The following is a 23,712-nucleotide window of genomic DNA, read 5'->3' as shown; positions in this document are numbered from 1 at the left end:
CCTTGACCCTTGGCTCCTCTCCAACTGTGACCCTCTCTTTCCCCTTACAGACACTAGCTGCCCCAGGAGAAACCTATATTTATCGTCTTTCCTTCTCTTTCTCTGTCTCCAATGCACTGGCTTCTGTCCTGAGAACTTCATAAAAAAGCTCTAAGCAAGGCTGTCAATGACTTTCAAATGGTCACATCCAGTGGACACTTTTCAGTGCTTATTTCATGTGATCTCTGCAGTATTTAACCAAAAGTTTATGTTTAAATTTCTCTTGTCTTGCCTTAAAATGTTAATTTTATTTCAGTGCTTCTTAAGATTTGCCTGCCATGGAGACTACCTCCTGGGAATGCCCCCTGCTCCACCCCACCTGCCCCTGGGTGAAGATCACATGCTTCATCCCAGTCCAGGAGAGAGTGGCAGCAGTGGGGGGCCTTACCCTGCGTCTCCCTCACAACTCCACTTTCCTGGCACCTCTGGCCCTGGTGACACTAGGGTGCTGGGTCTGAGGCTTTGTGGTTGAGGACAGGAGACTTGTGGGGTCTTCGCAGCCACCAGTTACTGCAAAGGGCTGCTGGTCTCAACACAGGGGAGCACATGGGCCCACACCATGCACACACATGTGCACTGAGTATACACACAAGGACACACCTTTCTGGAGAGGCCCCTTTAAGAGTTAGGGGGCCAGGATGTTGGCATTGAGGTGGGACCCCCCCCATCTTGTGTCACAGTCTGGGCCACACCCCAAGGCTTTGATCCAGGTGTGGATGGGGAGTCAGTGGGAGGGGCTTCCAGAAACAAATTTGGGTGAGGGTGGAAATTGGCTGGACTCTTCAGTAGTCTAGACAAATTGGAGCAATTAGAATATGTGAATGTCTTTCTCACATTTTTTTATTTTGCTTCTCTCATCGTTACATTGGGATTTAAAAGGGACATTGTGGATATAGGCAAGGGGACAAGCCTTTTCTCTATGACTGACATCAGGAACTGATGGGAACCAGGAGCTCCAGGGAATTTTTAAAAATTATATGCACTGATCTAGATCATATTATGCCTGAGTCTCATAGAACCAAGAAACAGCATCAGAAAGCAATTGGCACACAGAAACACACAAGTGTGTGTCCCCTTACACTCAAGCACTGCGGTTGCTTTGACAATGGAAGCAGCAAGCCCCACCCCCACAAACCATCTGCCCAAGAAAATTTGAAAAGAAACTTCCCCCTTTAAGTACAGGGTTACCCAGTAATTTTTGCCCTCCTAATCAGAAGATAGGAAAAAAAAAAAAAATCTCAGGCTAACATCGCCTTTAAGGCTGCAGTGGCCATGCTCTTCTCCCTGAAGAGGCAGGACAAGCTGTTTTGAACACTGGGGCAGGAGGGTCACATGGCTGCCCCTCACCAATGCTGCAAACAGGTGTCTTCAAGATCCCGGGGTTCTTCACCAGCTCCTTTTTTTGATTCCCTATAGAGTAGTTGGGATGGAAGGCATTCACCCCTGGCTTCCTCTAAGATACCCTCTAGGCAGCAGGTGTTTAGTGAGCCTGCAAAAATTCTGGAGCCAATCTCAAAGGGGCTGAACACCAGGTGGGGACCTGGAATCCAGGGTCTCTGTTTTAAGACTTCTGACCGCTGGAAATAATTGACCTCTTGAGATTTTTTTTTTAATTGAAGGGAGGGCACACTGTACACCCGCCTTCCACTCAGATAATTGAGGCCTAATGCCTAGTTACCCCGGAGAAGGCAATGGCACCCTACTCCGGTACTCTTGATTGGAAAATCCCATGGACAGAGGAGCCTGGTAGGCTGCAGTCCATGGGGTCGCAAAGAGTCGTACACGACTGCGAGACTTCACTTCCACTTTTCACTTTCATGCATTGGAGAAGGAAATGGCAACCCATTCCAATGTTCTTGCCTGGAGAATCCCAGGGACAGGGGAGCCTGGTGGGCTGCCGTCTATGGGGTCGCACAGAGTCAGACACGACTGAAGCGACTTAGCAGCAGCAGCAGCAGCCTAGTTACCCATGCCACCCCCAAACTCACACACACACACCAACTAAGGCACTGCCAGGGGTACAGACTTGCTTTGGTAACGAGGCCCCTCCGGATGTCCAGGGTGTGAACAGCCACACAGAGAGGTGTGTGCTGTGAAGTCCTCACCTTAGGAGGTGGGAGGGGGTGGTGGGCAGAGAAGGAAGAAATCTGATCTTGATTGATCAGCAGGAAAATGGGGAGAGGAGGTCAGGACATAGGAGACCAAGGATGATCAGAAAAGGGACAAAAGCAGAAAATGTAGAAAAGATGAGAGAAGCAAGAGAAAGACAAAACAGGGTGTGAGCAAACACATAAAACAGGACAAAGAGCATATGGAGAGAAGGAAACAGAAAAGAGAGAGAGATGAACGGGGAAGGATGTGAGAAGGGGAGCCAGGAAGACGACATCAGAGCTCAGTATAGAAACCTCTATTGACAAGAGGGCTGATCCTCAGTCCTTGACAAAACCTAGTGGGCTGAGATCACCAGGTCGGCCACGTAAATCAGCAGGTTGATGGCTGTCAGGATGGCCACAGCCTGTCGATGGTCCCTGCGGCTCCAGCGGCTCCAGCGGTCGGTGAGCCTCAACATGTACAAGACCCAGAATCCCTTGGGCTTGCCCTCAATCTCCTCATCTACTGGGTAGAGCCACCAGAGAACCAAAGCAGTGGAGTAGAGGAGGACGGAGAGCAGGGTCAGCTGGACGGGCAGTCTGTACTCCCAGTTGCCCAGGTTCAACAGCGTGGCCACAATTGCCTGGATAAAGCAGATCCAATAGATGGCCAGACACCACTCGTGAGCTGGCTCCTTCAGGTGCCGGGAGGTGTTGCTGATGAAGGTGAAGATGACACAGGCCACAAACATCTCCAGCACCTTCAGCACGCCCTGCATGGTGTACACAGCGCAGGTGAGGTCTTTGAGCTTGTAGCAGTTCCACGTGCAAGACAGTTCTACACCATAAAGGAAACACGTAATGTAGGTGAATGATAGGGCAGCGTTGACCCTGTCTATGAAAGGGTCATAAGGCAAAAACTGGTGTCTCTGGATAGACTGGACGACGAACAGTGAGAGACAGACGTGGGCGGCGAAGCAGGCATCTGTGAGGGGCATGTGGTACGAGAAATGAAAGTGGGACTGGATATAACATAATTCAACTATGACTACGATGAGGCTTATGGGCAAAGAGAGGAACCAGATGAGCATGGCCCAGATATTTACGTCCCCGTAGCCCCTCTTCCGAAAGCCAGAAGTCACCAGCCAGAAGGCCATGCAGCTGGAGAACAACTGCAGCAGGCGGAAGCAGAACCACACCAAGGCCAAGTAGTCCTGGTCTGTGGATGTGGACCTGGTGGCCATGGTGCTGTGATGGTCAGGCAGGTCACGGTCACTGGTTGTGGCAGTGGTCCTCACTGAAGATCCACCAGAGAAAGATCCAGATCTGGAGACGGATTGAGTCAGATGCCTGAAAACGACCCAGGGCCCTGTGAAGGCTGAGGCTCAGGACCTGTAGAATTAGAGTCAATGATTCAAGACACTTGGGTAACAGCATAGCCACTCCAGAATGATTCTCCCCACACATCACTGGTGGCTTTTTCAGGAGACTTGTTTTATCCTAAACTCACAGCTAGACTGAGGGTGGCATCAAAACTGTGTATATATTTTTATCTCTTTGTGCTGCTCCTGCTGCTGCTGCTTCTAAGTCGCTTCAGTCGTGTCCGACTCTGTGCGACCCCATAGACGACAGCCCACCAGGCTCCCCTGTCCCTGGGATTCTCCAGGCAAGAATACTGGAGTGGGTTGCCATTTCCTTCTCCAATGCATGAAAGTGAAAAGTGAAAGTGAAGTCGCTCAGTTGTGTCTGACTCTTAGCAACCCCATGGACTGCAGCCTAACAGGCTCCTCCATCCATGGGATTTTCCAGGCAAGAATACAGGAGTGGGGTGCCATCGCCTTCTTTGTGTTAGGTGCCATTATTTAAAGGAATATAGAGTATGCTGCTTCTTTTCTACAATCACAAACCTTCATGATTCTCAAAATTGAAAAAGAATTAAAAAAAAAAAGTTTGGTAGCAAATTTTGACCTGAACAGACCTGAGACAATTAACAATTTTTGTTTATTTCAATGAAAGTGAATGTTCAAAAGTACAGTTGCCAAAATGAATCTGTTTGATCACAAATTGTTTTTAGACACCAGTGGGGTGTGATGTCACATAGAGTAGATGTACCGTGTTAGTAGTCGGAAGCAGAAAGTTTCTGAATTCAGAAACATATCTGTCCCAAAGGGACTTCAGAAAAAAGATTATGGATTGTAGTCTTTTGGAGGACGTGTCCCAGCCTGTCCCCCCTGCAGCATCACTAGAAGGAGCTGATATCTGAGGGGACACAGCCCCAACCAGAGGAGGGCAGTTTCAGGGGTGAACAGGGAGGAGCCATGAGGTGAGAGCAAGGCCGTGGGAACAGAATGACATGGGAAGTAGGGACTGTTGTGAATCCCCTCCACCCATTTTTGTCTCAACTTGTGACTCTTCCCCACTGGGGAGGGGAGATCTCAACCCAGCGTGACTCCAAGGACGAGTGTCTTGGAGAAATCACAGAACAAATTAACATAATGTTTGGCTCATAAGCTCCAAAGCAGCCATCCATGTGCCAATCTGGAAAGATCTAGGAGCAGTCCTACCTGTGTGGGTTTTCCTGGCCTGGGAGACGGGTTAGCAGCTTCCAAGCTGGGAAGAAGGGATTGGAAATGAACAAGGATGCTGTGTCTGATGCTGATGGGGAGTCTTCCAGGGCATCTCAGGGAGGGGGTGAGGATGGATGGATGATTACCCCCTTTTAAGGGCAGGAGCTGAAAGAGGAGGCCCCTGCAGGACCCCTGGGAGGGGCCAGCCCTGAGGATGCACCCAGGACTTGACGGGGCGGGGGCGAGGGGCAGAGTGGAGATGACTGGGGGGACCCCAGGGTCCCAGTGGCCCTGAGGCAGCCCAGTAGGGGTCTTCAGACCCAGAAGAGATGCAGGCATGGAGCCAACCTTCCCATGGAGGAGGGGACTGGACTGGAACTGAGACAGAACAGGGGCCTGAAGGGGTTTCAGGCTGTGACAGGGACACGTGGCCAGAATGGCAGGGACTCTGGAGACCACAGAATTGCCAAGGTCACCTGCCCAAGACAGTCCCACAAGCCAGGGCTGCAGTCCTGCTCACACAGGGGCTCCTCCAGGGTCCAGTGTTGGGGGAGTGTGCCTCTCCCCGCCTGCCCCCTCCTCAGGGACAGCTGCCCTGTTTCCAAGGGACTATTTGCTGAGAGGTCCGCAGGGCGGAAGGGCCAGCATCCTGAGCCCCAGCCAGCTTCCTGCCATCAGGGGCCTTGTCATCTTGCTGATAATAAACCCTGGGACAAGCTGAGGCTGGAAAGAGAAACACAAAGCAAAGCCTGAGAACCTTCCTGGACTCACAAAGCTCCTTGAGCCCCAATCGCCAGTGGAGCCCTGGAGCCTGCTAGCCTCCCAGTGGGCACTGCCAAGGGTGGGGAGGGGCACTGGCGTGAGGAAGGCTGGGGGTGTCATGCTCTCTGTACCCCAGTTTGATCCCGGCTTAATTACCTGAACTCACCCTGAGATTCCACCTAAGACTAAAAGACAACTTTGGGTCCTTCTCATGTCACAGAGGGAGGGCTTGGGGAAGGAGAGGATGAGGTTCTTGCTGTGTGACCCTGGGTCAGGCCTGTGCCCTCTCTGGGCCTCAGTTCCCCCACCTGGAAATCAGCAGCTTTGCCTGAGTCTCCCCAGCAGCCCCTCCTCCACTCTAATCTGTGATCCTGGACATGGTGTCCCCTGTCCGAGTACAGCCTGGATGTGGCTGAGCCCTGCCTGCCCAGCAGCCAGACGTGTGGACTGGAAGACAGGGAACCAGGAAGGTCATGGTCAGGACAGAGGAAGGAGGAGGAGGTGCCAGAAGGGCAAAGAAGGTAGAGGGGAGAGATCGTGGGAGATCCCTCAGAGCTGGATGAACCTGGGCAAGTTACTCACCAGAGCCTTACTTTCGCCATCTGTGCAGGGGGCTTTAGTATCTACTTTACATTAATTAAATGTATGGAAGCATGTGAAGGGCTTATCAGAGCCCTGGTGCATGGCACACTCAACCCATGCCATTTACCTGTCCCCCTCCGCCTCACAAAGGACCCAGAAGGCCCTGGCCCCACTCTGGACATCAGCATATGCAGCTTGATTTGCTGCAGATCAGGGGCTGCAAACCAGCTTGGACTGGAGGTGGTCCAGGGGTGTGTTTGGTTTCCCTTCAGAAAGCGATGGTAGAGAATCAACATTATTTTTTTCCTCAAGTGTTTGGTAGCTGCACAGTGCTCCAATTTCACATGAAAATCCAGATTTCCAGCTCCTTTGCAAGCCTCAGGAGATCCGGTTTCACTGGGCTGCATTCCCTAAAAAGGGGGTCACTGGAGCTCAGCAGCTGCTGTCTCCTTTATAGTTTTCATTCTCCGTTTAATTTTCTATATTTTCTTTTTCTCATGTATAACTGAACTGACAAAAATTAGGACTATGATCATCTCCCATGTGCCTGTTTTCCCCTCTTGGGTGTGGCCAGGCTTCGAGCCTGCTCACAGAAGCATCTACCCCTCCATTCAGGATGCATCCATGTCCTCAACCTCATGTACAGCCTTCAGCGCATTTCACATGCTCTGACATCACATTTGGACATGTGTGTACATATATGCACACAAGTTTATAAGGCATATCTGTATATCTTTTCCAGTTTTATACACATGAGACCATGTCATGCACACGGCATCTTGTTTTTCACCACCCTTTTGAGGTGCAGCTGGTCCTTTCCAGGGGCCCTAGTCCTCTCCATCCCCTTTACTTATTTCCTTCCCTCCTGGCTCCTGCGGGTGTTTGGACTAACCTGCCTTCTCTAGATCAGTTGACCCTCCCCTGTGAGTCTCAGACACTGGGGGACACAGGATATAACCAGGGGTCCTGGGATCCACATGACCACCATGCTCTAGAGTAGGAGGTCAGCAAGCTTTTCTGAAAACTTAAAAAAAAAATATGACAAAGAATTTATTTTTCATTTCTGGAAATTCATCTTGAATTTCTAGGGCTACTGCAGCAAATCATCACAAGCCTGATGGCTTAAAACAGCAGTGTATTCTCTCACAGTTCTGGAGGTCACAGTTTTGAAACAAGGTGTCAGCAGGGCTGCCCTGTCTCTGATGCCCAGGGAAGGGTCCCTCTTCACCTCTTAGCTTCTGGAAGCCCCTTAGCCATGTTACCCAACTCGGGCTTGTCTGTTTATCCCTCAGGAAGTCAAACATTGAGAGACCAGTGTCGGGAACAAGGTGCTCCACCTCCACTGTGAACACAATCATCACCCATGTCTGTGCATCAGCCTACAATGGGGGAGCGGGGGTCAGAAAAAAATACTAATGAACGTTTCTACCATTTTTTCTGGATCACCTGTGTACGGAGGACTGGTGTTTTTATGATTTAGTAGGTTTGAGGTGGAAAACAAAGTCCAATGATGGCCAACTGGCTGTCCTCTGGCACTCAGACCTCCTGCAGAGAACCATCTTGTTGGAAATCTACCCTCTCCCTCCCCCTCCCCCTGTAGTGGACACACCCTGACCAAACTGAGTGTCCTGTCAGGTCTTAAAGGAAGAAACTATTTCAGATCCTCTTTATCTCATGCTGGGCAGGGGGTGGGGGGGAGGGTACCCTGGGTTAGAACTCCCCTGGTGTTAGAACATTAGAACTCTTCTTCGGTCCAGAGACTGGGGGAAGGGGTTGCAGACCTAGGCAGCCCCTGCCTGGGGCATTAGGATAGGACCCACAGAGGTGGGGGAAATTCAAATCCATAAGAAGCTGATCCCCTCTTCTCCCTCCCTCGCCTGCAAACTGCAAAGACTCGTCTGTAAAGGGGGCAGGCTTTTCACAGTTTAGTTTCCATTTTGCCTTTAATTTAGTGCCCTTGTTGGAAGAATTTTGCCTTTCAGTGCCCTGTTACTGTTACTATGGAGTAACAGGAAGGCCTGCACATGGAATTCCCTCCCACTTACCAGATCTTTGACAAATTAGTTCTAAGTCCAAATAGTGGAGGAATTTAGAGACCCATTCAGGGGCCACCATTCTTCAGAATCGAAAGCAAACTGGGCCAGTCTGTATTGCAATTTAAAAAAAGACTTTTTTAAAACAAGGTCATAGCTCTAGTTTTGCCAACCTGCCAGGAAGTATCCAGTGGACTTCTACAAAGTCTAGAAGTCCACTGGATGGATGTAGGCCCCTGCACTTCACTTCACCCACTCCCCTGGAACAGATTACAAACAAACATGCAAATTCCCCCTTGGGTAGAGACTGGTACAGAGTCACAGAAAAGCCAGGTCCCACTTCTGTTCTGTCCAAATTGACCCCAAAGTTCCAAAGGGCAAAGAATATTCCCAAACAGGTGGGAAGGGGGCTTCCAAGGTACACACCCCTCTACTCACTCAGTCAACAGCTCCGCAGCTCCTTCAGAGGCCGGTTTCCTTCTCTCAACAGAAAGTGAAAGCAGGCTGTGAGGAAGTGTTAGGGGAAGCATGCTGATTGAAACCGCCCACCCTGGCCAGGCACCATAGTAACCGTTTGCTTGAGTTGTTTTAGGACAGGAGGTCCTGGTAAGGAACAGGGAACTAATAAGCCTCCACCAACCAGAAGAGTTTGGGAAAGGTCAAAAGGAGACACCACCTGTCCGACCACCTCCCAGAATCCTTCTCTCTGGCATCCATCTTGCCTGAACAAGGCACCACCAGGAAGGACTCTGAGTCAGAATGATTGGCTAAAGACCACCCAGAAACTAATCCCATCACCATAAAACCCGAGACTGCGAGCCATGTGACAGAGCAGTTCTGGGTTCCCTTACCCTCCTGCTCTCTGCCCGCGTGCCCTTTCCCAATAAAATCTCTTGCTTTGTCAGCACATGTATCTCCTCAGACAATTCATTTCCAAGTGTTAGACAAGAGCGCAGTTTCGGGCCCTGGAAGGGGTCCCCCTTCCTGCAACAGAAGGACTCGGGAGGGACGGGGCAAGTTTGGAAACTAACACATTTGGCAGCTACTGGCACAGCCCTGTAGATCCTCACCGGGAGCAACTGGCACCTCGACCTTCTCAGACGCACCGCCCTTGTCGCCCCGGAGGAGGGGGCGGGGCCGGAGCCCCAGGGACATGACTGCTGCCTGGATGGCCAACATTGTCACCCAGCTCAGAATAAGAACTCAGTATTGAGAAACAAGTGTTGAGTAAAAGAAAAGTAGCTTTATTTTAAGGAAGATGCAGCCGGGGGAGTAGGCAGACCACTGTGCAAAAGAACCAGCTCGCAGCACTCCAAGGTTGAGCCGGGATTTATACAAGGAGGGAAACAGGAAAAGGGATGCAGGCTGTAGGCTGCATTGCTGGAGGTGCTCTGTGCTTCTGTTTTTAGAGACTTTACATTAAGCACGAGACACCTTTCTGGCTTTTAAACTTGAGTGTGGCCCTTACATTGTCCAGATCAGTGGGTCATTATTCTACAGGTCACTGGTCATATATTTCTAGAGAAAGAAGAGCTAAGATAGAAACAGACAAAAACAGGCAGATCAACACAGTCCATTTTTTGGACTGATCAAACAGATAAAAACAATCCATCAAACTCTGGAGCTGTGTTTAACTATTCATAAGACTTTGGCTGTAAAACAAGCAAGGTTTTAACTCTGTTGATAGTGTCTGACCATCACCATCACTATGGCAGGAAGCTGGCTGGGGCTCAGGGTGCTGGCCCTTCAGCCCTGGGGGCCTCTCAGCAAATAGTCCCTTGGAAACAGAGCAGCTGTCCCTGAGGAGGGGGTGGGCTGGGAGGGGCCCCACTCCCCCGACACACTGGATCCTAGAGGAGCCCCCGTGTGAGGCAGGACTGCAGCCCTGTCTTGGGCAGGTGACCTGGGCAATTCCATGGTCTCCAGGGTCCCTGCCACTCTGGCCACATGTCCCTGTCACAGCCCTGAAACCCCTTCAGGCCCCTGTTCTCCTCTCTCAGTTCCAGTCCCGGTCCCTCCTCCATGGGGAATGTTGGCTCCATGCCTGCATCCCTTCTGGGTCAGAAGACACCTACTGGGCTGCCTCAGGGCCACTGGGACCCTGGGATCCCCCCAGTCATCTCCACTCTGCCCCCACACCCCCACCCCAGTCCCGGGTGCAACCTCAAGGCTGTCACCCCTTAGGGGTCCTGCAGGGGCCTCCTCTTTCAGCTCCTGCCCTTAAAAGGGGGCTGATCATCTGTCAATCCCCACCCAGTCCCTGAGATGCCCTGAAAGGCCCCCCATCAGAATCAGACACAGAATCCTTGTTCATTTCTAATCCCTTCTTCCCAGCTTGGAAGCTGCTAAGCAGTCTCCCAGGCCAGGAGAATCCTCATTCAGGTAGGACTACTTCTAGATCTTTCCAGACTGCCATCTGGATGGATGGATGTTTTGCAGCTTAAGAGTCAGACATTATGTTAGTTTATTCTGTGGTTCTTCAAAGACGTTCCGCTTTGGAGTCATGCTGGGTTGGGGGGTTCCCCTCCCCAATGGGGAAGAGTCACATGTGAAGGCAAAATTGAGGGAGGGGATTCACAGCAGTCCCTACTTCCCACGTCATCCTGTCCCCACGGCCTTGCTCTCACCCCAGGGCTCCTCCCTGTTCACCCCTGAGCCTGCCCTCCTCTGGGTGGGGCTGCGTCCCCTCAGACGGCAGCTCCTTCTAGTGATGCTGCAGGGAGGACAGGCCGGGACACTGTGTCTTAGTTTGCTGTGGAAGGAGGCCGTGGCCCTGAAGGCATGTCCTGGGTCCCAGAGCCCTGAGGCTTGGTCCTGGGCTCCCACCCACGGGCCTTGCTGACATGTGGGCTGTAGAGTGAAGTGCTCAAACCACAGCTTTGGCATTGCTATCTGGGTTCCCACTCCTCAGCTTTTAACCTCAGGGAAGTCACTTGAGTCCTCCAGCCTTAGTTTTCTCGTTTGTAAAATGGGGTTAGCAGTATAATCTACAGTCTCTTTTCTACAGTCTCAATTCTGGAGTCAGAATTGGGATATGCTCCAGAATTCAGAAATTTTTAGCACTAGACAGATAACCTGGTGCATCCACTGTATATGACATAACACTGAAAGCTCTTTGCAATTAAACACATTAGTATTTGTGCAACTGCCTAAATTGAACTTTCACACTAAGTGAAATAAATGCATGCATGCTTGCTAAGTTGCTTCAGTCGTGTCCGCTTCTTTGTGATGCTATGGACTGTAGCCGCCCAGGCTCCTCTCTCCAAAGGATTCTCCAGGCAAGAATACTGGAGTGGGTTGCCATGCTCTCCTCCAGGGGATCTTCCCAACCCCGGAATCGAATCTGCATCTCCTGAGGCTCCTGCATTGCAGGCAGATTCTTTACCCTTGAGCTACAGGGGAAACCCCAAGTGAAATAAATAAAGATCATTAATTATCTCGTATATGTTTAGGTCAAATTCTTTTACCAAATGAATTATTTAATACTTTAATTTTCAGAGCCTGAAAGGCTTGGGATGTCAGATAAAGCCCATCCTACTCTGTGTTCCTGTAGATAATGACACAGTTTAAAGGGCAAAAATATGTTCATGGTTTTAAGCCAGACCCAACCCAGCTGGGAGTTTTGGGATAAGACAAGTCTCCTGACAAGGCCAAGGCTGATGGGTGGGGAGAACCCTTCTGGAGCGGCTGTGCTGTTACTCGAGTGTCTGAGCCATTGGTTCCAACTCCACAGATCCCGAGCCTCAGCCGTCACAGGGCCCTGAGCCTTTCCCTGACAACTGACTTAATCCGCCCCCGAAGCTGGATCTTTCTCCAGTGGGTCCTCAGCCACAACCACTCTCATACTGAAGGTGAAGGTGACCTGCATGACCATCGTGACCTCCACGTAATCGTCCTGAGGCCTGGACTTCTGGGCCATCATGGACTACTTCCTCCGAACACTGCAGCTGCTCTCCACCTGCGTGGCCATCTCACTAGTGGGCAGCCTGGACAGCTGGACGGTGCCCACAAGTACCTGGTCCTTTGTTATCTTGTGCTTCTGCTTCGTGGTGACCTTCATCATTCTCATAATTGAATCACTGGCGCTTCATTACTGCTTCCCCTTCTCCTGGGGGGACTTTCTCCTCTGCCATGCCTGCTACCTCGCCCTCTTCTGCCTCTTGGTCTCCATCATTTACCCCACCACCTATGTCCAGTTTTTGTTTTACACCCCCTCCTGGGACCACGCCATCGCTGCTACTGCGTTCTGCTTCATTTCTACTGTGGCTTATGCCACCGAAGCAATCTGGATCTTGGGCTGGCCCCAGACAGGTGATTTCACTGGCTATACAGGCAGCTTGCCATTCCTCCTCAAGATGCTAGAGACACTGGTGGCCTGTGTCATCTTACCCTTCATCAGCAATCCCTACCTGTACATGGACCATCCGTTGCTGGTGTCTTGCGTGGCCGTGTACTCCATCTGCTTCATCCTGGGGATCGTGACCATCCTGTTGAACCTGGCTGACTATGAGAACCGGCTGCCCATCTCCTCCTCCATGTTCCATCTGGTGCTGAGCCTGCTGTCTGTCCTTCTCTACATTGGTGCTCTGGTCCTCTGGCCACTCTACCAATTTGATGAAAAGTTTGGTGGGCAGCCCGAGAGGTCCAGGGATGTGAGCTGTCAACACAGACTTACCAACTATCTTTGCGTCTGGGACCAGCGACTGGCCGTGGCCATCCTGACAGCCATCAACCTGCTGATTTACATGGCCGACCTGGTGTACTGGGCTCGCCAGGTTTCTGTAGGGACTGAGGACCAGCCCGGGGACTCCTGATCACCTCTGCTCACAGGAGGTATCTTTACCAAGCTCTGACATCCTCTTCCTGGCTCCCTCTCTCTCTCCTTACATCCTTCCCCATTTATCTCACTCTCCTTTCTGTTCCCTTCTCCTCTTCTGCTCTGTCTCCCTCCTGTTTTCTTTGGTTTTCCACATTCTGTTTTGCCTCTTTCTCTTGCTTCTCTCATCTTTTCTACATTTTTTACTTTTTGTCCCTTTTCTGGTCATCCTTGGTTTTCTCATCTCCTGTGTCCTGACCACCTCTCCCCATCTTCCTTCTTCTGATCCATCAGGACCTGAGACTCCTTCCTTCTCTGCCGACCGCCCCCTCCTGCCTCCTGAGGTGCTGACTCCACGGCACACAGCCCTCTGTGCAGCTGTTCACACCCTGGGCCTCGGAGGGGCCTCATTGCCAAAGTGTGTCTGTCCCCCTGGGGGTGCCTTAGTTAGCGTGTGGGGTGGATTTGGGGTGTGATTGGTAGCTAAGGATCAGGCCTCACTTCGTCCTCATGGAGGGGGTGGTACACTGCACCTTTCCTTTAAGTTAAAAAAATAAAGCTCTGGAGATCAATAATTTCCCTTAGGCAGGAGTGCTAATGCAGAGACTTGGATCCCTAGGCTCCCCTTGGGGCTCCGTCCCACCTGAGATTGGCTCTGGAGTTTTTACTGACTTACTGAAACCCACTGTCTATAGGCCTGTGGACAAAAAAATATTGTGAATCATTTCTGTAAACCATGACCGCTGCTGGCCATCCAGCCTTCAGCCACTGCAGTAGCCCCCAGTGGGGCAGCCCGAGGGGAATTCACGATGGAGAAAGACAGGGCACTGGCTGTAGATCATTACGATGCATAAGAAAGGAATGATGCACGATACTGGATGCTTGGGGCTGGTGAACTGGGAGGACCCAGAGGGATGGTATGGGGAGGGAGGAGGGAGGAGGGTTCCTGATGGGGAACACATGTATACCTGTGGCGGATTCATTTTGATATTTGGCAAAACTAACACAATTATGTAAAGTTTAAAAATAAAATAAAAACCTAAAAAAAAAAAGACAGGAATGATTCTAATGCGCTCAGACTCCTGCACCTTCTGGTCCTGAGAAAAACACTAAACCTTGAGATGTCTGTTTCTGTGGTTAGGGATAATCCTTTGATGTTTGACCACATGTTTCCTTTTTTTTTTTTTTTTCAGCAAAAACTCCCATGTATCCTGGCCCCCTCTCACCTCTTTGGAACAGTTCTGCAGCGTGATCTGTGAGGTGTCTCCCAAGCTATAGTCGCCAGTGAGGTCTCCAAATAGAACATAACTCACAACTTAGATTGTGAGGTTTCTTGTTTTTTCATTTCCCTTCAGTCAGCAGTTTTGGTGACTGATGAAGGAGGAACCCAGAGCAGACTTCTAACTCTACAAGGCACTGGAGGTTGGGTACCTTTTGTGCCCATCTGCCTCCTCAGAGAGTCCAGATGAATATGGGGGAGGTTATTGGATCTCCTGTTATTGGGTGATTATGCAAAGTTTGATTTGGCGCTATTAAACTCTTCCCTGGAGGGGTAGGTTTTCCTCGGCACTTAGTTCAAGAAGCAGTACCTGGGCTATTCTCAGGAGAAAGACACTAGGAAGATTTTGCTTGGTGGAAACACACTGAGTGATATGAAATGAAATCCATATTTGAATGGCAAGAGGAGAAAAGATTAAATATAAAATTTTCCTTTCCCTGTTTGGGCCTCCTCCTTCCCCTTATTGGGTATTATGCATCGGCATTAACCACGCCTCCTAAGTAGATAACATTCCTTCTTTATCATATCAAGGATCACAGCTTCTTAGGAGATAACCTTTCTTCTCCTAAGGGGCCACAATGACCACCGCACACTTTGTTGAGCTGATCTGGATCATGTTAAGTGTCAGTAACACCTCGCTTGATGGATAACCGTTTGTCTCAAAAGTATAACTGTGCTTTGACCTCCTGGGTAGAACATTCGCAGAGTGTTCTGAAAGACGGTCTCCTAGGTTATAATTCCCAGACTGGCCCAAATAAAAGTTTCCACTTGTTTCTTTTTTTTTTTTTTTTTTGACACAAGAACAGTTTTATTGAAATCACTGAACACTTGTGCAGTACTCAATATCAGGATTTTGAGACGTTTTAGACAAAAATCTGTTTCCCTTTAAACGGATGAAGAAACCGGATCCTAGTTGGTGGAAGTTAATGCTTGTATCACACAGCTAATGGGAGGTAGAATTCTAAAATTTGCTTCCAACTTCCACCCGTACCTGACCATGCCAGCTAGAGCGTCTATTTTTGTGTTGCCTAAGTTTAAGGACCATATAATCTGGATTAACTTTACAACAATAATTTAAAAGATAGAGAAGGATCCCATATTACAGAAAATTTTAAATCGACTATTTTACCATTTATACAATGAAGAAAACTGACAATGGGACAGGCCAGTGGTCAGCCAACACGCAACACAATGTGTTAACAAACAGCCAAAAGACTGATGGGCATCACTTATTTCCTTCCATGTTACATCTTGCCTTTTTTGGAGGGAGGAAGGAATAAAAAGGCAGATTGATTCAAACCTATTAAATATACCAATTAAGTTTATACTTTCTTTTCTGAAATTAATATTTGAGTGGAACATGTATTAATTATTCACATAACACTAGCTTTCTACTGCAGTTTAAGAATCCAGCAGATGATGCTAAGGTTTAAGCAAATCCTAGAAGTCATTGTACTGAATGGTTAACTACTCAATTATGAACTGGAAAATAATACTGGGTAATTATTTCAAAGTACAAACTACAGATATAATATTAAAAAAACATAGATAGTAGAAAACTTCTCTAACTTGTTTCTTAGACTGTCAATTAATTTTTTTCATCACAATGGGTTATTTTCAGATGAAAGACACAGAGAAGCACCTACAGAATTATATCTACAAGGTCTTGCTTAATTGGAAATTAAAGGAAATATCACCCCAAAATGGCCAAATTGGTGTTCACTGGACTTTGCAAAATTAATTAGTTTTGCATGTGCAGCTAGAAGAACCAGCTTGATAAAATATCTTTTTAGAATTCTGACCTTAAAGGATCAAAAGCCCTTTAGAGGGATCTTGCATTTCTCTTCCTGCATCTTTGATATGTAAACATAATTGATCTTCTGAGGCTTTTTTCCCCTGTATTTTAAGAGTTTCCTATATTTTAAGAGTCTCTACCATCCAGAAGGAGCACATGGCAGCCAGTCAAATAGATTAGAATTTTAAGGAGATTTTTTGGTCTGGCTGTGTCAACACTCGTAGCCCATGAGTGCGCTTTGTCACCTTCACCTGTGAGGTATAGCTATCTGCCTATACAGTGAAAGCCCTTTACTTTTTCAGACCACTTTTGAAAGAAAGCTTTCTAGGTCTTGTGAAGGCTATATCCTCTTCTGGGGGCACCTCTTGTATCTTCTTGGTTTGAGTCACTATTAAAATTACTACTCATCAATGGCCAAACGACAACAGATTTTATTTTCTTGGGCTCCAAAATCCCTGCAGATGGTGACTGCAGCCATGAAATTAAAAGCCGCTTACTCCTTGGAAGGAAAGCTATGACAAACTTAAGCAGCATGTTAAAAAGCAGAGACATCATTTTGCTGACAAAAGTCCATATGGTCAAAGCTCTGGTTTTTCCAGTGGTCATGTATGGGTGTGAGAGTTGGACTATAAAGAAAGCTGAGTGCTGAAGAATTGATGCTTTTGAACTGTGGTGTTGGAGAAGACTCTTGATAGTTCCTTGGGTGGCAAGGAGATCCAACCAGTCCATCCTAAAGGAAATCAGTCCTGAATATTCATTGGAAGGACTGATGCTGAAGCTGAAACTCCAATACTTTAGCCACCTGATGAGAAGAAGTGACTTATTTGAAAAGACCCTGATGCTGGGAAAGATTGAAGGTGGGAGGATAAGACAAGGGGGACAACAGAGGATGAGATGGTTGGATGGCGTCACCAACTCAATGGACATGAGTTTGAGTAAACTCTGGGAGTTGGTGAGGGACAGAAAAGCTTGGTGTGCTGCAGCCCATGAGTCATAAAGAGTCGGACACGACTGAGTGACTGAACTGAACTGAACTGAACTGATGTACCATGAGTTGGAGCTGAGACACTTCCCTAAAGCCAGGGCCACGTAGCCTACAGGGTCGGAGTAAGGGTAGACAAGGGAAACCACGGCCTTCAGCTAGAGGAAAGGATAAGGCTGACATCCACCTTCACAGGAGTTGGGATTGTTTTTTTTTTTAAAGTCACTACAGGAGAAATAGAAATCTCAAGTCTTCTCTTCTTGTGGGTTTGGGCCAAAATATTCTTGATCCCTGAGCTCTAAAAACTCCAACCTGGGAAATTAACTCAATTTGTACCCAACAGGTGATTGGCCAGGAGGATTCTGAGCAAGTGCAGTTCTTCTGGGTGAAGCTCCCAACCCAGGTGGCAGGATCCTCCCAGGTAAAGGGGGGTCCTGTAAAAGGGGGCTCACAGTTTAATGACAAAGTACATGAGGGCTCAACCCACTGTGAGTCCCAGAACTTCAGTGAATAGACACCAATCTGAAAGAGACAGCAAATAAATACAGGTGATACAATTAATCACATTAGAAAAAGTCACCATGAATAAAGGACAGGAAGATGGGAGCGAGGAGCATATGAATTGAAGAGTGTCCTCCAAAAAAGTCATGTCTACTCAGAACCTCAGAATGTGGCCTTATTTGGAAGTAGGGTCTCTGCTGACATATTTAGTTAAGGATTCCAGTGTGGAAATTGTCCTGGACAGAGGGTGGGACCACAGTCCAGTAATTAGTGTCTACAAGAGAAAGGACAGAGAGATTCACATACATGTAGTTGAGAGAAGATGAGCATATGAAGGTGGAGACAGAGAGGGAGTTAAGTAGCCACAAGCTAAGGGGTCTCCAGAAGCTAGAGGGGGAAAGGACAGACCGTCCCCTGGGGCATCAGAGACAGCACAGCTTTGCTGACCCCTTGCTTCACACTTCTGACCTCTAGAACTGTGAGAGAACAAGTTACTGTTGTTTTAAGGTACCAAGCTTACAGTAATCTGTTGTACTACTAATTTGTTACAAAATCAAGATTAATTTCCAGAAAATTTTCCAGAAATGCTTGCCTACCTCCTGCCCTAGAGCATGGTGGCCACATGAATCCCAGGACCCCTGGTCATATCCTGTGTCCCCCAGTGTCTGAGACTCACAGGGGAGGGTCCACTGATCTAGAGAAGGGTGCAAATGTCCACAGGAGCCAGGAGGGAAGGAAATAAGTAAAGGGGATGGAGAGGACTAGGGCTGCTGGAGAGGACAGAGGCAGCTGCCTCTGTCAAGGGTGGTGGAAAAGCAAGATGCCATGTGCATGATAAGGTCTTGTGTTTATAAAACAGGAAGAAAGGTTACAGATATGTCCTGCAAACATGTGTGCATGTCTGTGCACACGTGTCTACATATGATTTCAGAGCATTTGAAATGTGTTGAAGGCTGTACACAAGGTTGAGGACATGGATGCTCCCTGGATGGAGGAGGAGTGGATGCTCCTGTGAGCAGGCAGGAAGGCCTGCCATGCCCAAGAGGGTAAACCAGGACATGGGAGGTGATCATAGTCCTGCTTTATATCAATCAGACATGAGAATGAGAAAAATACAGAAAATACTAAGCAAAGATGAGCATGAGGAACAATATAAAGGGCTGAGTAAGTGCTCAGCTCCAGGCACACCCCCACTGCTTCCTAAGGGCACACAGCCCAGTGACACCAGATCTCCTGAGGAGTCAAAGAAAGCTGGAAATGCAGATTTTCACTGAAATTAAAATACTGAGTAGATAACAAACACTTAAGAAAAAAATAACACTAATTCTATATGATCTCTTCTATAAAACACTGTATAGGGAAACCAAACACACCTCTGGGCCACCTCCAGTACAAGCTGGTTTGCAGCCCCTGATCTGGAACAAATCAAGCTTGCATATGCTGATGTCCAGAGTGGGGCCAGGGCCTTCTGGGTCCTCTGTGAGGGGCAGGGGGACAGGTAGCTGTCATGGATTGAGTGTGCTTATGTTCCAGGCCCTCTGATGAGTCCTTCACATGCTTTCATACATTTAATTCATATGAAGTCAATATTAAGACCATTGCCCAGATGGGGAAACTGAGGCTCTGATAAATAAGCTTGCCCAAGGTCATCCATCTATGAAGCATCCCCTCCAGGCCCCACAGCCTCCTTGTCACTCTGAGTGTTCATCTCCCCTCCACCTTCTCTGCCCTTCTGACACCTCCTCCTCCTTCCTCTGTCCTGGTCTTGACCTTCCCAGCTCACTGTCTTCCAGTCCGCATGCCTGGCTGCTGGGCAGGCAGGGTTCAGCCACATCCAGATGGTGCTCTGACGGGGGGCACCATGTCCAGGCTCACAGATTAGAGTGGAGGAGGGGCTACCGGGAGACTCAGAAAAACCTGCTGCTTTCCAGGTGGGGGAACAGAGGCCCAGAGAGGGCACAGGCCTTACCCAGGGTCACACAGCAGGAACCCCCATGCCTCTCCTTCCCCTTCCAGTTCTCCCTCTGTGTCATTAAATGAATGCAAAGTTGTCATTTAGTCTTAGCTGAAATTGAAGGATGAGTTCCTGGAGGTTAGTGAGAAAAAAAATGGGGTACAGAAAACATAACCTCCCCAGCCTCCCTCACCCCAGTGCCCCTTCCCCACCCCGGCAGTGCCCACTGGGAGGCCAGCAGGCTCCAGGACTCCACTGGCAATTGGGGCTGAAGGAGCTTTGTGAGTCCAGGGAGGTTCTCTGGGTTTGCTCTGTGTTTCTCTTTCCAACCTCAGCTTGTCCCATGGTTTATTATCAGCAAAGGTGATATAATAATCCCCTGATGGCAGGAAGCTGGCTGGGGCTCAGGGTGTTGGCCCTTCAGCCCTGGGGGCCTCTCAGCAAATAGTCCCTTGGAAACAGGGCAGCTGTCCCTGAGGAGGGGGTGGGCTGGGAGGGGCCTCACTCCCCCTGCACTGGACCCTGGAGGAGCCCCTGTGTGAGCAGAACTGCAGCCCTGACTGGTGGGACTGTCTTGGGCAGGTGACCTGGGCAATTCCATGGTCTCCATGGTCCCTGCCACTCGGGCCACGTGTCCCTGTCACAGCCCTGAAACCCCTTAGGCCCCTGTTCTCCTGTCTCAGTTCCAGTCCAGGCCCCTCCTCCATGGGGAATGAACAGCATCCTTGTTCATTTCCAATCCCTTCTTCCCAGCTTGGAAGCTGCTAACCAGTCTCCCAGGCCAGGAAAATCCTCACTCAGGTAAGACTACTCCTAGATCATTCCTGACCCACACCTAGATGGCAGTTTTGGAGCTTAAGAGCCAAACATTATGCTAATTATTCTGAGGTTCCCCCGTGACGTCCCATATTGAGTCATGTTGGGTTCTGGTCTCCCTTCCACAATGGAGAAGAGTCATATGCTAAGGAAAAGTTGGGAAAAGGATTCAAAGCAGTCCCTACTTCCCATGTCATCTTGTCCCCACGGCCTTGCTCTTACCCCATGGCTCCTCCCTGTTCACCCCTGGAGCTGCCCTCCTCCAGGTGGGGCTGTGTCCCCTAAGATGGCAGCTCTTTCTAGTGATGCTGCAGGGAGGAGAGGCCGGGACACGTGTGTCTTCAGTTTGCTGTGGAAGGAGGCCGTGGCCTGAAGGCAGGTCCTGGATCCCAGAACTCCCACCCACGGGGCCCCTGCTGACATGTGGGCTGTAGAGCAAACTGCTCAAACCCACAGTTGATACTTTTATCTGGGATTCCCAGTTCCTAGCCATGCCACCTTAAGGAAGGCACCAAATTCCCCAAGAGTCAATCTTCTCATACAGACAATGGAGTGAGCAGTACTATCCATAATCCCTTTTCTGAAATCCCCAGGTCAGATCTACTCCGGGACTCAATATTTTTTAGCTTTAATCACATAACCTGGTGCATCTCCGTACATGCCATAATACCCAATGGGGCCTGGAAGCACCTTTTAATCAAACATCTTAGTATTTCTACAATTGAACTCTTGAACATTTACACTAAGTGAAATAAATATAGACCACAAATGGTCTCATGTCTGTTCAGATCAAATTTCTTATGAAACAAGTTTTTTTTTTTTTTTTTTTTCTTTTCCAGTTTCAGAGACTTAAAGGTTTGGGGGTGTAGATAGAGACCACACTATCCTGTGTCTCTGTAGATAACGGCACATAGGAAGATCCAAAATGTTCATCATTTGAGGCCAGACCCAACTCAGCCGGGGGCCTCCGGATAAGACAAGTCCGACAAGGCCAAGGGTGATGGGTGGGGGGAAAAACTGTAGAGCAGCTGTGCTGTTACCAGGGGTCTGAGTCACTGGTTCAAACTCCACATACCCTGAGCCTCAGTCATCACAGGCCCCCTGAGCCTTTTCCAGGCGTCTGACTTGATCCGCCTCCAGAGCTGGACCTTTCTCCCTCAGTGGAGACCACAGCCGTATCGGTGATGCAGACGCACACCACCGCCACAGCACCATGAGCTCGTTCTCAGGCCTGGACTCTGTGACCATCGTGGGCTATTTCCTCCGCCTGGGGCAGCTGCTCTCCACCTGCGTGCCCTTCTCGCTGGTGGCCGTCGAGGACACTCTGCGGGCGGGCATAGGTAACTGGTGCTTCTTCGTCTGGTGCTTCTGCTTCTCTGCATCCCTCCTCATCCTCCTCACTGAGTTATGTATATTCCGGTCCCGCTTCCCCCACTACTGGGATGGTTTTCTCCACGCCTACGCCTATTACTTTACCTTCATCTGCCTCTCAGCCTCCATCATCTTCGGCATCACCTACATCCAGTACTTGCCTCAGGGTCCTGCCCAAAATCACGCCATCACCGCCACTGCCTTCTCAGCTGTGGCTTCTGTGCTTTATGCCGTGGAAGTGGCCTGGGTGTGTGCCCGGCCCGGCAATATATACTGCTTTGTGCCCACCACTCAAGGCATGATCAGAAGGCTGGAGAACGCCATGGCCTGTGTCATCTTTGGCTTCATCACTAACATTGACTTGTACCAGCACCAGCCGGCCCTGATTTGGTGTGTGGTCGTGTACTCGATCTGTTTCATCCTGGGGGCCGTGAACTTGTTTATCAACGGGTGTGACTGGGACAACGACAGAAGGCTGTCCATTCCCTACCCTGGTTTCCTGGTGGGGCAGACAGTGCTCTCCATCCTCCTCTACACCACCGCTGTGGTCCTCTGGCCGCTCTACCAGTTTGACAAGAATTTTGGGGGCCAGCCTCTAAGGTCCAACGATATGACTTGCAGCGGTGACCTTCCCACCACACTGTGTGTCTGGGACCAACGATTGGCTGTGGCCATCCTGACAGCCATGAATTTGCTAGCTTATGTGGCTGACAGCGCATACATGGCCTTGGTTTTTGTAGGGTAACATTCTGCCCACAAGTCTCGATTCCTCTTCTTAACAGAAATTTCATTACTGAGCTCTGTCCTCTCTGATGTCATCTTCCTGGCTCCCTCTCTCCCTTCTCACATCCATCCCCATTCAGCTCACTCTCTTTTCTGTTTCCTTTCCTCCTTCTTCTCTGACTCCTTCCTGTCTTGTGTGGTTTCCCACATTCTCTTCTGCCTCTTTCTCTTGAAATTAAAAGATGCTTACTCCTTGGAAGGAAAGTCATAACCAACCTAGACAGCATATTAAAAAGCAGAGACATTACCTTGCCAACAAAGGTCCATCAAGGCAAGGCTATGGTTTTTCCAGTAGTCATGTATGGATGTGAGAGTTGGACTATAAAGATAGCTGAGTGCCAAAGAATTGGTGCTTTTGAACTGTGGTGTTGGAGAAGACTCTTGAGAGTCCCTTGGACAGCAAGGAGATCCAACCAGTCCATCCTAAAGGAGATCAGTCCTGGGTGTTCATTGGAAGGACTGATGTTGAAGCTGAAACTCCAATACTTTGGCCACCTGATGCGAAGAGCTGACTCATTTGAAAAGATCCTGATGCTGGGAAAGATTGAAGGCAGGAGGAGAAGGGGACGACAGAGGATGAGATAGTTGGATGGCATCACCGATTCAATGGACATGAGTTTGGGTAAACTCTGAGAGTTGATGATGGACAGGGAAGCCTGGAGTGCTGCAGTTCATGGGGTCACAAAGAGTTGAACATGACTGAGCAACTGAACTGAACTGAACTTGCTGTTCCATCTTTCCTACATTTTCTACTCTTTGTCCCTTTTCTGATCTTTCTTAGTTTTCTTATCTCTTGTGTCCTGACCACCTCTCCCCATTTTCCTTCTTCTGATCCATCAGGACCTGAGACTCCTTCCTTCTCTGCCCACCGCCCCCTCCCAACTCCTGAGCTGCTGACTCCACAGCACACAGCCTCTGTGCAGCGGTCACACCCTGGGCCTCCGGAGGGGCCTCATTGCAAAGCATGTCTGTCCCGTGGCAATGCCTTAGTTGATGTGGGTGAGTATGGGGCAGTGAGGTTGGGGGGCAGGCTGGATAGGGATTGGACCCTCTTTCTCCCAGTGGAGGGAGGTATCCACTTCACTTTTCCTTTAAGTTAAAAAATAAATCTCTGGAGGTCCATAATTTCCAGCGCAAGAGGATTAAAGCAGAGACCCTGGGTCCCTGGGCCCCACTTGGTGCTCTAGGTGCCCCACCTGAGATTGGCTCCAGAATTTTTGCAGGCTCACTGAACACCCGCTGCTCAAGGGGATCTTAGAGGAAGCCAGAAGTAGATACCCTTCCATCGCAACTACTCTCTGAGGAATCAAAGTAGGAGCTGGCAGAGAAACCCAGGGTCTTG

At 49.3% G+C, this 23,712-nt stretch overlaps 3 protein-coding genes across 5 annotated transcripts; 2 read left to right on the top strand and 1 right to left on the bottom strand.

The window, feature by feature from the left end:
* Positions 1-1,919: 1,919 nt before the first annotated feature.
* Positions 1,920-8,634, bottom strand: LOC112580803 (myeloid-associated differentiation marker). 3 transcript variants are annotated; one of them, XM_025271070.3, is made up of 4 exons: positions 8,512-8,560; positions 8,086-8,185; positions 4,694-5,419; positions 1,920-3,521 (listed from the first exon to the last, which is right to left on the bottom strand). In XM_025271070.3, the coding sequence occupies exon 4, from the start codon at positions 3,371-3,373 to the stop codon at positions 2,486-2,488; it is 888 nt and encodes a 295-aa protein (XP_025126855.2). In that variant the 5' UTR covers positions 3,374-3,521; positions 4,694-5,419; positions 8,086-8,185; positions 8,512-8,560; the 3' UTR covers positions 1,920-2,485. The 3 variants fall into 3 exon arrangements, with proteins under 3 accessions (XP_025126855.2, XP_025126854.2, XP_025126853.2); XM_025271069.3 differs by lacking the exon at positions 8,086-8,185 and having other exon boundaries at positions 8,512-8,634; XM_025271068.3 differs by lacking the exons at positions 4,694-5,419; positions 8,086-8,185 and having other exon boundaries at positions 8,512-8,616.
* A 3,359-nt stretch (positions 8,635-11,993) lies between these two features.
* On the top strand, positions 11,994-12,972 carry LOC102409337 (myeloid-associated differentiation marker-like). The gene has a single exon (XM_025271464.3). It carries the CDS (start codon positions 11,994-11,996, stop codon positions 12,885-12,887), a length of 894 nt encoding a protein of 297 aa, XP_025127249.2. The 3' UTR covers positions 12,888-12,972.
* Positions 12,973-21,429: 8,457 nt separating this feature from the next.
* On the top strand, positions 21,430-22,332 carry LOC102397433 (myeloid-associated differentiation marker-like). The gene has a single exon (XM_006040857.4). The coding sequence runs from the start codon at positions 21,430-21,432 to the stop codon at positions 22,330-22,332; it is 903 nt and encodes a 300-aa protein (XP_006040919.4).
* Positions 22,333-23,712: the final 1,380 nt, after the last annotated feature.

The sequence above is a fragment of the Bubalus bubalis genome, chromosome 20 (genome assembly GCF_019923935.1).
Source record: "Bubalus bubalis isolate 160015118507 breed Murrah chromosome 20, NDDB_SH_1, whole genome shotgun sequence".
Taxonomy (NCBI): domain Eukaryota; kingdom Metazoa; phylum Chordata; class Mammalia; order Artiodactyla; family Bovidae; genus Bubalus; species Bubalus bubalis.
The sequence above is the reverse complement of the archived record's forward strand: the minus strand, read 5'-3'. Positions and strand labels throughout refer to the sequence as shown.

What these genes read in the sequence shown, in the direction of transcription:
- LOC102397433 (XM_006040857.4), top strand. Translation starts at nt 21,430, where the DNA reads ATGAGCTCGTTCTCAGGCCTGGACTCTGTGACCATCGTGGGCTATTTC.
- LOC102409337 (XM_025271464.3), top strand. Translation starts at nt 11,994, where the DNA reads ATGGACTACTTCCTCCGAACACTGCAGCTGCTCTCCACCTGCGTGGCC.
- LOC112580803 (XM_025271069.3), bottom strand. Translation starts at nt 3,373, where the DNA reads ATGGCCACCAGGTCCACATCCACAGACCAGGACTACTTGGCCTTGGTG.